Source organism: Epinephelus moara, chromosome 3, assembly GCF_006386435.1.
Source record: "Epinephelus moara isolate mb chromosome 3, YSFRI_EMoa_1.0, whole genome shotgun sequence".
NCBI lineage: Eukaryota > Metazoa > Chordata > Actinopteri > Perciformes > Serranidae > Epinephelus > Epinephelus moara.
In genome coordinates, this window is record NC_065508.1 from 17,855,592 (window position 1) to 17,872,741 (window position 17,150).

At 41.1% G+C, this 17,150-nt stretch overlaps 1 protein-coding gene across 2 annotated transcripts; it reads right to left on the reverse strand.

Moving 5' to 3' along the window:
- Nucleotides 1-6,313: 6,313 nt before the first annotated feature.
- mepcea (methylphosphate capping enzyme a) lies at nucleotides 6,314-16,691 on the reverse strand. 2 transcript variants are annotated; one of them, XM_050040872.1, is made up of 5 exons: nucleotides 16,204-16,691; nucleotides 13,721-15,588; nucleotides 11,248-11,466; nucleotides 11,016-11,139; nucleotides 6,314-10,921 (listed from the first exon to the last, which is right to left on the reverse strand). In XM_050040872.1, the coding sequence occupies exons 2-5, from the start codon at nucleotides 15,539-15,541 to the stop codon at nucleotides 10,887-10,889; spliced, it is 2,199 nt and encodes a 732-aa protein (XP_049896829.1). In that variant the 5' UTR covers nucleotides 15,542-15,588; nucleotides 16,204-16,691; the 3' UTR covers nucleotides 6,314-10,886. The 2 variants fall into 2 exon arrangements, with proteins under 2 accessions (XP_049896829.1, XP_049896830.1); XM_050040873.1 differs by lacking the exon at nucleotides 16,204-16,691 and adding an exon at nucleotides 16,076-16,170.
- Between the last annotated feature and the right edge of the window lie 459 nt (nucleotides 16,692-17,150).

The following is a 17,150-nucleotide window of genomic DNA, read 5'->3' on the forward strand; positions in this document are numbered from 1 at the left end:
ACCTGCTTTACACTTCTTCTCTACTGTCATTCAAAGATTAATATTATGGGCTACTTTATACTCCATTTCATTTATCTGATAGCATTTATTACTAATTACTTTCCGGATCAACATTTTATATGTCTGTTTTTATAAAATATGTATTGACAACATTCAGATGCAAATGGATTATGAATTAGGAGTAAAATCCAATAAAAATATGTGTATAATAAATGCAACACTTTGAGTAGGCATATTTTCCAAAATAAATACTTTTACTTTTGATACTTTAAGTACAATTTGTTGCTAATACTTATGTATTTTTACTTAAGTAAGATTTTGAATGTAGGACTTTTACTTCTAACACGTCTATAAGCATTTTTTAAAATTTATTTTAAATTTTACAGTAACCTTAAATCAGCATTCTGTAGGTCATCCACTGGCAAAATAAATAAATAAATAGATTAATAATTTCTACATTACTTTGAAATTAATCACATTTTTACAAAATTTCCAAAAATGAAATAAAATAAAATAAAATGAAATAAATTAAAAATAAAAAGCAATGATATATGTTAGTAATAATAATATATTTTAATAATTCGTTTTAATCACTTTTATAATTTAATAAGAAAGTAATATATCTTTTTTATATTTTAATGACACATGTGCCGTCATGGGATTTGAGATGGGAAAGCTTGAAGAAGGCAAAGTGCTTTTAAATTTAGCAGGTTGTTCATTGCCCTGTGCTTTATTCTGATGCTGAGCACAGTACTAGCCTCCTCTTGTTTTTCTGTCCAGGCCCAAACAAATAGAGCTGTAAAAACATCCTTTAGACTGAATAATCACAGACTGGATCATGATTTGTCCCCTTAAGGTGGTTCATCTGTACATATGTGTGTCTGAGAGAGAATAAACAAGCAAGCAAACATCTTTACGTATGCACTAGGGGGCATGCTACACAAGTACATATCTGTGTGTCTGTGCCTTGTGTTGTTATTGTATTGTTAACAATCCTCCCCTGTGTCACTGGAGCAGCGTGTTTTGTGCTGTTTGATTGTAGTTTCACAGCATCAGCAATAACACACCAACTACTGCCATATTCAGATGTGGGCAGAGCAGTGGTCGAACAGAGGGCAGCAGTGAAAACACAGCAGGACAGACAGAATTGTACTGCTTACTGTGTCTAAAACAATTAGTCAGTATTTCACCTATAATTATAACTTTTGGAGGGCTTGCTCTTTTGAAGGAGTCCTTATGTATGTAAGTACAAAACCAAACAGCTGTCCCTGTTTCATTTTGTGTTGGTGAACAGTACAGATCATTCACAGTATCTCCAAAACACAGAGCAGTTTGAATAATAAAGTTTTGCTCTGTACACTTAGCACAAAAAATAACAGCATGTTTTTTTGTAAAATGCATAAAAGCAATCTTAATTCTCAAGAAGCTGGGGCGGTTGAGTGAGCTGAGTAAGCTGATAGTCCTGACCTTCAGCCCTCAGACTGGGATCATTCAGTGATACTTTGTTATTGTGATTTGGACAGAGCAGGACGGACTCCTCCCCCGTGGTTGAAATGCTGTATAAATGCAGCATCAGCCTGTCAACAACACTGTCTGAAAGCTTATTGGTACCAAAACATGAAGGGACTGAGCTTGGTTCTCCTCGTGCTTCTCCTGATGCTCGCCGTCGGGGAGGGTAAGCATTGATGGATACACCGATTTTTCTTACTGTGTGAGGTCTGATCAAGTGAATCATGGTGTGTCAAAATGCTCCGGCTACACTGCTGCACTCATTACTGGGCTTGTTTGTGTGGCTCAGAGGAGACGTGAAACAGAATTGTGAAATCACAGCTTGACAGTTTTGTTAACCATGAAAGCAATTACAGTTGTGCTAACTTCTTTTTAAGATTGATTTATTGTGATAATGAAAAAAGGTCAACAAGTCATCAGGAACATGGAAAAATATATGTGATTCTTTTATAATTTTCTGCAGGCAATGATCCAGAAATGCAGTATTGGACATGTGGGTATAGAGGACTCTGCAGACGGTTCTGCCATGCCCAGGAGTACATTGTTGGTCATCACGGTTGCCCTCGGAGATACAGGTAGGCCTGTGCCAAAGACAAAACTTTGGAAATGACTGCTAATTGTGAGGTTAACTTAAGTTGCACTGTGCTCATTTTCAGATGCTGTGCTGTGCGGTCTTAGCACCTGCATGCACCAGCATGAGGGCTGACATCTCCAGGTAACTGACGACGGCGCTCTTCCGGATCACCCATTTCAACAACCTTACTCTCAATCGACACCTCTTGGACTTCTAACACGCTGTGGGATGTGACAATGAGTGCTTTGGAAGTGGACTTCAACTAGTTAGACCTGACTTATTCACAGCTAGATGTGCAGCAGATGTGTAACTGTTGCTTGATCCTGTATCTCACCTTTAATAACATTTATAATCACTCCTTTGTGAACAGTCAGTTGTACTCTCTGAAATGCAGTGTTGCCAATAAATGCATGAAAATAAATTTGCTGATGTTTTGATTTGTTGCTGTTTAGTTAGGATAATCATCACTATTCACTATTTTAATCATGCTGTCCCAAATAGCGTAAAGCAATATTTCACTTTACATTTGAAAAACATCCAAATATGGTGTTAAAACGTCTATGTGCAGCCCCAATACCCATCTGGTTTGACCTTAGGGAAATAACAGCATGGAAAGCAGTCTGAGTCGAGTCTGGCATGCTTTTTGCTCAGCGCTGAACTGACAGGACACAATAATGGTCAAGTGACTGACCCAAATAGCTGTGATGGAATAGAGCTTTTGTGAATGAAGTGTTATGTCTCTTGTCTGTGTTTATGTTATCTCACCATTCTGTCTGTCTGTCTGTCTGGACAACACTGTCTGGAACAGACGGACAACGCCACAATCCGCCAGTCACGACTGCAAAGCAAATTCATTGTCGCATTGTCTGCCTATCAACGATTGGAAGGTCAAATGTCTGTGTTGGTGAACTTTGGCTTTTATTTATTTATTTATTTCAGGAGGCAACATGGCTGTCAGCTGAAAACAAGTATACTCACCTCTGTTTGAGGTAACACCATTACTGGACAACAACAAGTCATGTAAAATAATGAAATAATTACATTTATTAACTCTATGATTTAAACATTTTATTATCCCTCTGGTTACTGAATGTACTAGATTTAACCGGACCAGGATCTGAAGATGGTTGATGACTGGTCCGGGCTCGTAGGTGCTAAAGGCATGGATGCTATTTGTAAACAGGAGCCTCTGTATTGTGCTCTGCATTGTCATCTAGGTGGAATCTTTGTGTTATTCAGACAGGCGCAGCGTGACCTAACCACAAAGGGGTAACCCGACACAAACCTGTTTACACGAGGCTGTCTGTCTTCACAACAAAACAAAGTTAGTACAGGATGGATTTTTTAAAACTGTCACAGCATATATAGTTTTTACAGTGGAGAAATTGGGCTGTGAAGATGCTGCAGGTGCTTATATAAGTTAAAGACAAGCTAATCATAAATATATTCTGATACTAGCAGGTAATTATGATCTTTGCACTGCAGCCTGAGTAAGAGCCACAGTAATATGAGCCCTGGTTGGGGGTGCAGGTCCTCAAATCTGAATGTCCTACCCAAATAAAATGGTAACTGTAATGTGAAATTGTTCATTAGATGGAAAATCAAAGAGCCAACACTTGACTTTGAGAATGTATTTCATATATATGTGTCTTTTTATGTTAGGTAAATGTGAATATAATGATCTCATAATACTACATTCCCAAACTTAGTATACAGTATGAATTTAGGCAGATGCTCTTAGCACCCAGGTGTCCACAGCAAGCAATGCTCTTTACACCCAGGGTGTAAGCAACCAATGTGGCTATTTATACCCAGGTGTACGTTCCTGGGTGTCCTAACAGTGCCAAGGCTAGCTATTCTAATAAAATGTATGTACACAGTGTGAATTCAGCAGCTTTACGCATACTAAAAACTGAAAATATTAATCTAACTATGCTAAGATAAATTGACCACTTTAATCTCAGGGACTATACAAGATTGGCTCGTACTAGCCCTAACCACGACCTTCTGACCTTGATGTGTCAGCCTGACGAGTACTGGCCCATCACAGTACGCAGTGGGATCCATTATAATGCGTCATAGCCAAATAGCTGCAGCGTGACTATTCTCACCTGGGTGCACACTGATGAATTTATCATTTGCCGAAGTTACTCTAGACAACATCTTGCTTTTACTTATTTTCTGTTGTATACATATATATTATAGTGTCGGATGTTGACGTTAAACATGGCCAAAGTTACAAATAATGAGGTAAATGTGTAAAGGTAATCCCTGTGAGCAAAGACCTCAGGCTTCATATACCACTCTGAATAGGCTACAATATCCAATGCTTTTTTCTGCTTTCGAAACAAGGTAACGTCATTGTATAATCAATTTCTTGATATGGTCATTTGCTCCAGGCTCGCTACTACAAATGTTTACATTACCTAGCCTACACTGCTACATGTAGCAACATGCTAACGTTAGAGAAATATGTTATCACTATATTGAATTCCTGCAGGAACATACAAACATGTCTGAATTTTCATGGTAGAAAGTATTGCTATACTCCTGTTGTAGTCATTCCCTTGCTGCAAGTACAATCTCTCCGTGGCATGGCGCTGCCCTACATTTCCAATCTTCTCCATTCCTACACACCTCCTTGTTCACTCCGTTCCTCTGATGCCCACTTACTCTCGATTCCCCCTTCCAGTCTCCGTATTGTGGGTGACAGGGCCTTTAGTGTAGCTGACCCTAATCTGTGTAATACTCTTCCCCAGGGTCTGCGTCAGTGCACATTGGTGTCTTCCTTTAAGTCGCAACTGAAAAGTCATCTTTTAGAAAAGCCTTTCCTAGTGTTTCATAATATGTTTTATGAATATTATGTTATTTTTATCTGCTGTTGTTGCTTTGTTATTGCTTATCAACTTTTATCATGTACTGACTGTCTTATCCAGTTTTGTAAAGTGTCCTTAGGCGTCTTGAGAGCCACTTATGAATAAAATGTTATATTATTACATGTAGCTACATGCTAATGTCAGGAAAACTAAACACATGTATAAACCTGAAAATAAGCTCAACAGGTCCCTTGACAAGTCTTCTAGACCAGTGGTTCCCAACTGGTCCAGGGACGTCGTCCAGATTTCTCCTTAGTCGTTACTTCAAAGTCCACACAGTTTCATACATTCAGCATCATACTTGTGTTTAGACATGTCGTCAAACTAGCATGCTGTCTCTGTCAAGTAGCTGTCCGTAAGTCACTCACTCTACAGCAGGAAGCACTTCAAAATAAAAGCTCCATGCAGGGATTCACTGTACTTAAAAATAAAGTGTGTTTTTTACAAACTTGACAAATTTGCAAATCACTTGAGGTCCATTCAGAATGGACCCGTGACCCACCAGTTGGGAACCACTGTCCTAGACCTTGCAGTTGAGAGGTATCGCTTGAGACGCTGCCAACACTATATTCCACCAGAGCTAAATTCAGGGTAGAGTTGAAGTTTTGTTTAGTCAAACCAGAGAATGGTTTTCCTCACACTCTTAGGGTCCATTAAGTTCCACTATACAAGATCTAGGTATGATGTCATAAGCCTATTACTCTTATATCCATGACAGCGTGATTAATGGAGCGCTGCAGACGTGTCCTTTTAGCAAGCTCACTAACAGAAGCTCCTTGAAGCTCTATTAGAGCAGACCATTGGGTCTTGTCATCTCAGCGTATACCAAATGTTCAGACACTTTTGGCTCAATTATAATCCATACATACACACAATAATAACTGTGGATCTGACTTCTAGTCTTTGAGAATCCTGCAGACTTTTAAAGGGGAACATATACTGCATGCTATATACAGCAGCAGCCAGAAAACATACAGTAATACTTCACCGGGCTTCACTCCCCACATGCGTAAAAAAAAAAATCTCTCCAGGTGACATAAATCAACGTGACCTGTTTCCAGCTGAAGGGAATGGATTCACTTTTATCTCACCGCTTCCTGCAAAGTGGGTTACTAACCTCTTTACAGATGCTGCGATGATCTCCTCAGTAAGAACACCTATGTGCAGACCACCAGCGCTCACTACTTGTTGCTTACTCGAGCAGCAAAATGTGAAAAAGCTGACACAACTAATATGATGGCAGCCTAACAAAACCACTGTAAAATTTGTTAACTATGACGACACCTTGATGTCTGTACATGCTTCCACCCAAAAATCAATTTCAGTTAAATAACATTGGTGTTGTGTAAGCAAATACTTAAACCACCAAATCTGGAACCACTTTTAATCAATTAAAATGTTAAACACAGAGAAACATTCAGATATATCTTGTTGTTCAGAGGCATGAAAATTCAGAGCTTCCCTGACAGAGGGGCGATTTTATTCCAACAGTTTTTCCAGAAAACTGATTCTAGGAAAGTTAAGGTACATGTAAAACATCAACTGTAACTGCAAAAAAAATGTACTAATTCCCTCGAGTCGCATCAGTGCAGATTCAACATGAAGAGGTGAAGTTCAGTGCCATTAAAAATCATACACCCCTTGAGTTTATGCATTTTTGCACTACGAAGAGATTTTCGTAGATGTTTCATTTTAGTTGTAGAATAATTTTAGGTACTATTATCCTAGAAAACCTAATAAATGCGAAGCAGCTATGCAGAGCTAACTAACTATTATCTTATCAGGTCTTTATGGTATTTCTGACAAAACCTATTATCAGTATTTCATTGCTTATGCTGCTCAGATCTTATAATCAGGCCGTAGCCACAGGTTTTAGAGATGAGCTACCACTGAAGATTGCTCTAATGCTAAAAACAATCTCTGGGATTTCAGAGGATGAGTTGAAATTTAGAAAATGTGAGCGTAGTGTATGGTGAAAGCCACATAACCAAATGCTGTAATTCATCAAATCCACTTCTTGAAATGGGTCCTCTGTCTTCAAGTTGCAAATAAAAATCATTTAAATACATAACCATAAAAAAATAATAAAAGAAAATACAACAGGCTGTGCTTTCACTGCAATGTTTGTCATGTTTACTTCTGGTTTTCTTTGCAACATGAAAACTTGGACCCAGTTTTCACATCCAAAACTACACTCAGGTTGTCTAAATTTTAAACCAACCCGCATTACAACATTTATTCCAATGATAAAGTGGTGATTTTTGCTGCCTTTAAGGACATAATTACACCTTTAAAGAGCAAATATTGCACAATATTGTGTTGTAAGCTACAATAACATGAGTATAAGATCTGAGCATCATAGTATTTCTCACTAGCATTAAACCGTGTTGAAACAAGGTGTGTTTTATCTCTTACACCCCATTTTGTGTGCAATTTCATCTAATAAAAATGAACATCACACTGACTTCGCACCACTTTGTGCAAAACCTCAAGGGGAGTATGAAAAGTTCATACAGCACTACATATGACAACATGCAATTTCACATCTCCAGCAAAGACATGCCATAGCTTGGATACCTGGCCTGTTGGGTTCAAATCTGTCAGATGTTGCCGCTGAGACAATAAGGTGCAATCTTTCACATTGGTGGCACAGCACAAACTTTAAACTTTTCCCAAATAAAAAACTCAACAAAGAAAAAGCAAAATGCCCTTGAAATTACAGCAGTGGGCTGATCTAAGCCTGAGAGTCCGATTGTCTTAGCTTAGGAGAAAGGTGTGATTTGGTGCCCCGCGTCCGACGGGCCGACTGACGTCAAAGCCAATTCTCTTTCAAATCAAAATGTCACCTGAAGCTTCATTTTATAGGTTAATCAGTGTTCCACAACTTGTTACAAAAAAGTCTGATGGAAAAAGTATTCAAATTTTTTTTCTACTTTGAAGAAATTTAAAATCTCTATAACACGTCAAATGAAGTGAAATGAGAGTGCATCGACAACAACACTCCTTTCAAACAGTTTATAAAAAAATAAAGAGCCAATCTGACAATCCGTGTGCCTGCCAGGACAGAACAAAGCAAAACACATCAGAACGTTGCAATAATTATTTGTTGTTACAGAGCTGGATTAGCGGGTCCGCTTTGGGACAAAAACTCTGACTCGCTCACAAATTGGCAGCAAACATTTCAAAACAAGACAAAAAAACAAAACAAAAACCCCACCGTAAAACGACAAAAGCAGTTTTGAACTCAATATTGACAACAGTAAAACAAAATTTGCAAACTTATTTACACTGATCATTTACTAAAATAGAAACATAAATCATCCATCTTTGCCATCGTCTATTCTACTATGCCAAATGCTGTAATTGAACCTGTCATTTATAAAAAAAAAAAAAAATGTTTTCAGTCCCAGCCACAGAATGAAAGGTTGTAGACGAGTGTTGCTCAGTGCACACCAGTAAAGATACAATCACAAAGACTGCCTGTAACTTATAGCTGTCCTTGTTAGGCCAAAGACAAAGATGATGATGGCATATTTTGTCAAATTCAAGAGCAAAAGACTCATAAAATATTTTGGCAGCGCTTCAATACAAACAGCATTTTCATATTTAAATTTGGTAAAAATTCATTAATATATTTTAGTCCATTTTGTAGCAATTTATTTTCTACAAATGTAAATTTTAATTCAGCTTTACAGAAGTCGAGTCCAACTCAGGAGCTTGAATGTAACTCTGATGCTGTTTGAATTAATGCCTGTCCAGCAGTGACGATTGGACCACACAAAACAATGCATGTGTCGGATTTATACAGCACTGAAGACACTGTAGCAACTCTCTGATAGCAGGCCTCTGCCTTAAATCACACCCTCCATTATACTCTCAGTCATTGTAGACATTGTAAACAACATATAAGGTAGGGCTATGGCTTAACTGTCATTGAAAAAAAAAAAATAGATCACTGCATGCTACAGATCTACCTTGCAAAATAGTCCTCATGGTTTGTGTGCTGAATTATCTTGAGCTGAGCCAACACCTGGGTGCCTGCGCAGCTCAAATGTGCCCCCTACCATTGGGATGGAGCATCAAAAAGGCTTTAAAGGACCCATGAAGTGATTTGTCGCTTCCTGAAAGACTTATCCAAATAAAGTAAATTACACAGGTCTGAAGGTTTGTAGAAAGTTTGCATTCAAAACAGCCAAAATTCTTTTCTTGAAAACAATCTGATTTTTTTAACTTGCACTTCGCTGATGTCAGGTTGAAGATAGTGTCTATAAACATATATCTGAATATGTACTCACAATCTGTGTGCAGCAGGACAAGATTTTGGTAGTGGAAGCATTCTGGTTTCTGATTGTAGTTTGATTAGTATTTAACAATAAGGTTTGAGCGGGCGTCATGTGAGAAGCAAAAGAGGCGGAACGCACTGGGTGAAATGTGGAGCCCATCCGACTGACAAGGAATTATATGCATGTATCTGTTTATAAAAAATGGTAAACTATAACAGGGTTGGAGGAGGAAGTCTTGGCCCAGATATTGACTGGCTACCGTGGAACCCCCAAAATAGTGGCCATTGCCGCCAGGGGTTTAATTGTCATCAGACCGAAAGCAAATGGTCTCTGAAATTGGGTTTGAAGTACCACACTAGTTTGTCCCGGTAGTAGTATGCCTACTAAAACTAAATACTGTCTCCATGTGTTAATGACAGAATCTAATATGTGATGACTTCATCTTCATTCATCTCGACAGTTTTTAAGGAACCAGCTTAGAGACAATATCTTGAAAGGATCTTAGCTGTGCCGTGGGTAAACGTGCATTATTTCATTTGGTAGTTGTGGTTTTGGCTGTTTCAAGTGCACCTTTCTAACCCTTGCATCGTCTTCATCTCTTCGACACGCCCCTTTTCACTTCATATTCACTTCATAGCATCTTAGCTTTGTGCAATTTAGCTTTCCATATCGCCCATTCCAAAATATGGACTCACATTGTCACAGTTCTGTACCAGATTAAAGCACGTTCAGCTCTAAGGCCTATTTTGCAAAATAATGACAAAACAAACTGTATATTAGGGTTTGGAGATAGGACGAATACATCAGCTATGGACTGAATCTATGGCTGATGGAATTCGTTTGGCTGCGTTTAAGTAACCAAAGAATGTGCAGTTATATGTCTGCCACAATGGGATTCAAGGCTTCGACCATGATGCACATATTTAACCACTAAGAGCACAATTTCGATGTCATCGGTAGCTGCAACGGAGCTGGCAATGTGAGGCTTCAATAGCCTGCACAGCATAAAACACATTACCTGCACTCCGCTGTGGCTTTTCAGGAGACATCATGTCAGTACGACCTGTTTAATGGCTTTATAATCCAGTAGTACACTGCAGTTTTTGCAAGTGCAACACACAATGTAGTTAAAGTGGTGATGGCTGCCAATTGGAAAAGCCTCCCCTATCGTCCAACCCTAATAAGTATCATGTGTAGTGATGTGGTGGCACAGAACAAAGTCATGAAAGTAAAGATATATGGCCAAAGATTTTCAAACACATTATGGCCGTGCATCAAACTGGAGCATCATTAGCACTGGGGATAGTCCAAGAAAACGATCACCTCTTCCACCGTCTGGCCAAGCTGTGACGTTTGGCTCCAGGTTATACATTGTGGAGTTCGATCTGAGTTCACTCCATACTCTTTAAGAATTTTCCGACACGGAGGCTTCTGATAAGCACCTCTTCCTCATCAGATCTCTACAAAATTAATTCCACTTTTGGTCCCGTTCTCCTTTTCTGAATTTCATCTTCAGCGTCTGAAAAGCTGGAGTTAACTGTGAAGGACTCAGATAGTTCCTTGCAGTCCAGGGCAGCTGGCTGGCTTGTGTGTATGGTGGTGGCTTAGGCTACTCACATTCAATGATCTTCAAGGCAGGAGCGGTCATTTGTGAAATAAGTAGATTGGCCTCTGAAAACCTGTTGTGGTGGGAAAAGATTTGAAATTGACATCAAGCTTCAGTGGTGAATATCGTGTAGTGCATATATGTGTTGTGAACAATTAGTGAATTACCTCTTATTGAACACTTGGGGGCCCCAAGGTACTCAGAACTGGTGAAGCCCACCTCTGTTGTAAGGTACGACGAAAACTGGTCAGGTTTGAGGCGGATGTTGTAAAAATTCCTGCTAATATTATCCTGTAAAGTGAGAGAGAAAACAAATATTTCAGCCAAATAAACCAAGCTTTAAAATCCCTGGTATTTTTGCTTTGCATCACAACAGAACGTGTCCTCTTAGTCTCTTACCGTCAGCTTCTTCCTCCTCACATACGACTCCCAGGGCTGCGGCTCCAGGATGAAAATGCCTCCAGGACGGAGATGTCTGTAGACTCTCTTGAAGAGCCGCTTGAGGCCACAGTCTCCCCAGTTCAGGTGAACCCATTTGGTAACGCTCAGGCACATGATCACGTCGTACTCTGGCCGCTGAGTCAAAAGAAGATTATCGTTCTCCAGGACATAATTGGCCTAAAGGAGAAGAGAGGCACGGTTAAAAAAAACAATACACTGACTTGACAGGGTAAACTATTTAGTGCTACTCAGCACTGTGACTGGAATAAAGACTTTCACTGAAACACAAACTCATGACGATCATGGCCAGAAGAGCTGGTATCTGCAAAATCTTATCTGATTGGCATTCATTAAAATGTCTTAAACGGGAGTAAAAATCCTAAAATTGCACATTTATAATAGGATGCATTTGTGTGATACTGACTTTTTGGCTCTTATATAGATTAAAAAACAAACACAAACAAACAAACACAGCATAGCCACCAAATTTTACTGCTGCTCTGTGAAACCATTTGACTTACAAATGCTGCAGGATTATTATGAGAGCATGTGTTTAGAGAATCCCAGATTTGTTGTAATAATTGATGCAAGACTTAAAGTGATTCATCTAGTATAAATGCCAAACTTTAGCTGGCTCCCACTTCTCAAATACACACTGATACACAAGATTGATGCTGAAAGAGCAGAACAGAGGACAAAAGAACAGAGGTGAGGACAAACAGAGGGAAAGTGTTATTTGATCCAGATCACCATTTTAAGTGAAGACGGCTGGGAACAAAGTTTAGGAAACTTGATTATCAGAACACACCTTTTTCCACAGTAGACATGTTGAAATGTAGTATCAGGAAAAACAACGGTGTTACTAGCAGTAACTGGGGTTTGGTCCATCACAGAGAGGGTATAAATAGTCAAAGCTTTCCTCCTACTCACTGAAACTATATCTGGTTATTCAATAATTTGGGAACTGATGAGAATTTGGTGATGAGGAGTAAAAAAACACCTCCTGTATTTGATTAAATTTGCTTCCCTACAACTTCCCACACTCTAACTTCCATCCTGTGTTGTACAGGCTGAGGGGGCTCAGGCGTTCGTCTTGAGGCTTTTCACCCATTAAACAGGATAAGCTCTGTGCTGCACTGCCATTACCTCTAATGCTCGTAGCAGGGAGGAAGGCTGTTATCGATTTCATTCAGAAACAAACAATACGGTTCCTGCATCTAACCAATTCATGTGGCTGCCTACACGGAGCCTGTGAGGCACAAGGCCAGTGGAGTGAGGAAACTCTGATAGAAATTAGAACAATAAAAAAGCTCGATGAGAAACCTTTATATTTATAAAGAGAAAAGCTGTTGTGCGATGTGTCAAAGTCTCACACAATGCTGGCGTGCGATAAATCGATAACGTTAGAAATGCTTGAAAAGGACAGGCTGCTCTGCTCTTTCTATTTTCCATCTTTTGCATCTCAAAATCATCGGCAGCTTCAGGGAACAGTGAGCCTCTGGTTGGAGATGCATACAACAAGGTGTGCAACACACAAAGATGTAACGGTGGGCAAACTAGTGGTAAGATAAGATAAACTAAGTCTAACGCATGTGACTCAGAAAATCAAACTGGTGGAGATGCTTCCTTATTAAAGGATCTAACCCTAAAATTTTATGGCCAACATGACTGCTTTATTAACTTATAAGAATGGCGAAGTCTGTGTCCTTTTGACTAGGAGAAGAGTAGCTTTTTTAAAACAAGAAATTAACATTTATATTTATTTTTAATATAAATTGACATTTATATTAAAAATAAATTAATTTATTATGGTTTCTATTGCTTCCCAAATGTATCTTAACATTCCCAATTTCATTTTACTTTTCAACAACGCACCCAATCATCCAAACATGGAGAAGCGTCCTTCAAGATTGATTAAATGTTTGATTTGTCTTTTTAAATGTGAAATCTATAAGACTCTGTGCTATGCTATTCATTTTCCTATGTCCCTGGAAAATGAACACCATATACATCTTGTCCAGATCGGCTACATGGTGCAACCTGCATGCCATAATGGAACGGACTGTGCTGTGACAATGCTATCCCTAATCTAGAGGCAAAACCATTGACATTTTCGGGATGCAAGGAGAATAAGTGGGCACCTAATTTATGTCACATCCTCTTGTGAAGTCAGTCAGACCACAGAGTGTTTTTGTACCAAGCAGCCTCTCTCCCAACAAGTGCTTTTTCGGTGGGTTTTAATATGGTTTACAAGGGCCGGCTTCATTACATCATGCTTCTAAGTCTTAATGAATATGGTGCAGATATAATGCAGGCAGTGCCTAATTGTGAGATACTGATTTTATTTTGACCTTCATCTAAGCTCCCAAGCTATAATGATTCGGGAACTTCATGCTGCCACCACATGATCACCCAGAGAATGCTGTCTTACCTTGATGAAGGACACATTTGAGGGGAACTCTCCGGGCCGTGTGGCGGGTGTTTCTGTTAGTGGAGGTGCAGCAATGGGCCCCCTGGAGATGCGTAGTGACACAGGAAAAGAGCAGCTCACAGAGTGATCTGTGGGGGGTGAATCACAATCCTCCTGCTCCATTTTCTCTGTTTTGCCATCCTGCCTCCGGGTCCCTGCCTCATCTGTGTGACAGGAGTCATTGTCATTTACAGCCTCTGCAGGGCCACTTTCTCCTTTCACTGGTGTCCCGTTTTCATCCCTGCTCACGGCTTCATTGTGCTTCTTGTCTGTGCCTGTGAGACTCCCATTTCCATTCCTCTCCTCCTGCTTGGTGCTCTTTTTCTCCTGCATCGCATGCCTGGCCTCTTGGGTCTGCAGTTCAGACAGATAATGTCTGATGTTTTTCCGGGCTGCATGTACCAGAGCATTGTCAATATCCAGGCCCAATATGCGGGCAGGTTTGAGCATTTTGGCAATATAGAGTGTTAGGTGGCCTGAGTTACACCCCAGATCCAGAACATCTTTACCTTCAAACCACTCTGGCCGAAGCACACGTATCCGTGCGTCTTCACTAGCACCTGGGTTGCGGTAGCCATAATACTTGTTGTAGTTCCCATACTGGAACTTCTTCCTCTGATGCTCCTTCGCCTGGTTGTAGGACTGCTGGTGCTGGCGACCTCCTGGCCCTGTTCTGGGACCACTCCTTGGTGTGTGGAAGGACTGGGAATTTCTCGATCCCCCTGAACCCCAACTTCTGTCTCCAGATCCTGACTTTCCAACTGGCGTAGAATGGGTCACAGGGGGCTCAATTTTGCCAGAGTTGCGCCTACGCTTTCGTCTGCTTGTGTGCTGGTTTGGTGCCCCCGATATGGAGGATGTGGACTCCTCCATTGATACAGACGTCATCTCCTCCTTGAAACTGGCTGAGGTGTCGGCTGAGTGCTCGTGGGAATCCCCTGTGACACTGGAGAAACTGTTGGACTCTTTGGAGACGTCTAGTGCAGAACATGAGGCTAACATACCTGGAAGTGGTGCAGAGGTGCCAGTTTTAACCTCACCTTTTCCTGATTCTGAGAGGTTCAACTGTGAGGTTGAAATCCCACCACCACCACCACCTCCACCTCCACCTCCTCCTCCATGGTGTCTGTTGCGGTGTCTCCTTCTGCCACCACTTTTAAAGGGGGACACCAAAAAGCTACTGTCTGCTATCCCGCTGTTCAGGTTCAGCGGATCTGTGATGTCTCGTGGGATGAGGATCTCCACAGGGTCTCGACTCTTCGCTGGCAGCGGGGAGGATTTGGGCGTCTCTGCATTGAGCGCCTTGTTGACATCCTCATCCAGCAGGCTGTTGAGATTCAGTGGGTCAAAAATGTTCCCACCCAGGAGGAAGTTGGTTGGCAGGACGGAGTCACTCTCAGAGTTGGCCCTTCGTCTCCTCTTGCCAGACGTCGGATGCTTGAACCCAAAGTTTGCTGTGTTGCGGCGCTTTGTTAGTTTTGTTTGCTGCGGCTGTTTGGAATGATGAAAGCTGTTCCTGCGGTTGATGTTATTCTCGTTCCCTCTGGCTCCCTGTCCAGCATCATCTGAGTGGGTGAGCCCGTCAGTCGTGCTGGTGTGTTTTGGTGAGGCTGCGGTGGTGCCTGAGACAGGACAAGCGGCTGCGAAATCAGGGGTGGCTGCTGCACCCTCCACCATCACGGATATATTGCTGTAACCTCCAGTGCATTCTGAGAGCTGCAGAGATGATGCTGGGCTGGGCTGTGGACCTCCAGTTTTCACTGTATCCTCGTCAACAGACATCTCTTTTGGTTGGCAGGGCTGATGCAGGCATGGAAATGTTCCTGGATCTAAAAGTCAGAGAGAACATGTGTCAAATGCAAAACCTGAGGTATGTTTCACAGAATGAGATGCACACTTATTGCTGCAATCACAGACACAGAGCTGCAATGTAAAGTCACTTATACCTGCACTACAACTCTCAAACTCAAGTCTAGGGACCTGCACCATAAAAATGAGGGTCAGTTGAAGTAAATGAATACCAGATAACCCTTTACTCTCCACTGTCACTTCCTAACTGAGTGGTACATTAACTAAAGTCTACGTTTAACATGCAGTCCCTAAAGCTACGTCATTATCAGGTTGGGTATCTGACATCTGAAGCGTGTCTACTCAGGGGTTACTGACCTGAAAAGTTTAGGAGTCCCTGACTGTGTTGGACAGTTACCTAGTTAGCAAGCTAGCTCCTAGCTTCTCTATCGCGGGCCAAACGTCGACTAAACGTTCAGCTGCACTCCGGCCAAAAAGCCGTTATTAGACAAACAGTCAAGTACCCACCTCGATATGCTGCTGCCTGAACCCCCCTAAAACCCTGACTCACATGGATGAAAGTGATACTACCTAGCAGATGGCCACCTATACGCGTACAGTCAACAGTGTAGTCACCATCAAAGTAACAGTCTCACCTCTCAGTTCTCCCCGCCTCCGGCCGGACTGTCACTACCGCGCACTCTCTCGACTCGAGCTAACGTTAGCTACGTAGCTAGCACTCAAGTGTCCCTACATCAATACAACGGTGGCAGGCGGCGCGAGCAGGCAAGTGAACGCAACGCGGGTATGGCGCGATGGTGTGTCCGCGGTGAAGGCTCCTCTGCCCCCCAAACTGTGTTGTCGACTTCTTCAGTGAACTCCTAGTCGCCCAGTGTCAGGCAGGTTGGTGAATAAATTATTCCATTCGCTGGTAGAGGCGGCATGGCGGCGCATCCGGGCTCCGAGCTGTAGTCCAAGATGACTGGGGCGGAGATCTGTGACTGGGAGGAGAGCTCCGTCTCTAGGTTATTATAATGAGCCTCACTGAGCCTCATGCTAGTAAACACAAGGGCTGCAACTACACTATTCTTTCCCCATTAGTTAAGAGTGTTAGAGTTACATATGATATAAACAGAGAAAAATGTGTTAAAAGCGTTAGAGTTACATATGATATAAACACATGTTTATGATATAAACAGAAAAATTGCAAATGTAAAAACAAAATAGTTGACAATGAGCTACCGTTAAGGGGCTGTTCGTTACTTATAAGGGGGAGGTGTGGTGCAAAAAAAAGGGGCAGGCATGTGAAAGAATTTTTAAGCACTGGGTAGGCTTGTGTTCTTTATTTTGGCTTAAGGGAGGTACATACAAATTTAAGTGGTTCAATTTTTTTGTTTTTATGTTACCACCAATTTTTATAGAAAGCATGCCTTCCAAACTACTCAATTTATCATAGCCAGAAACTGTAAAAAAAAAACCATAAACCGTAGGCTAAAGCCCCATTTCCACCAAACACTTTCAGTATGGTACCTTTGGAACCAAAAGCAGCCCTTCAGACATGGTTCAGTTGTCACTCACTGCTCCATCCAGCACTCACTGTATA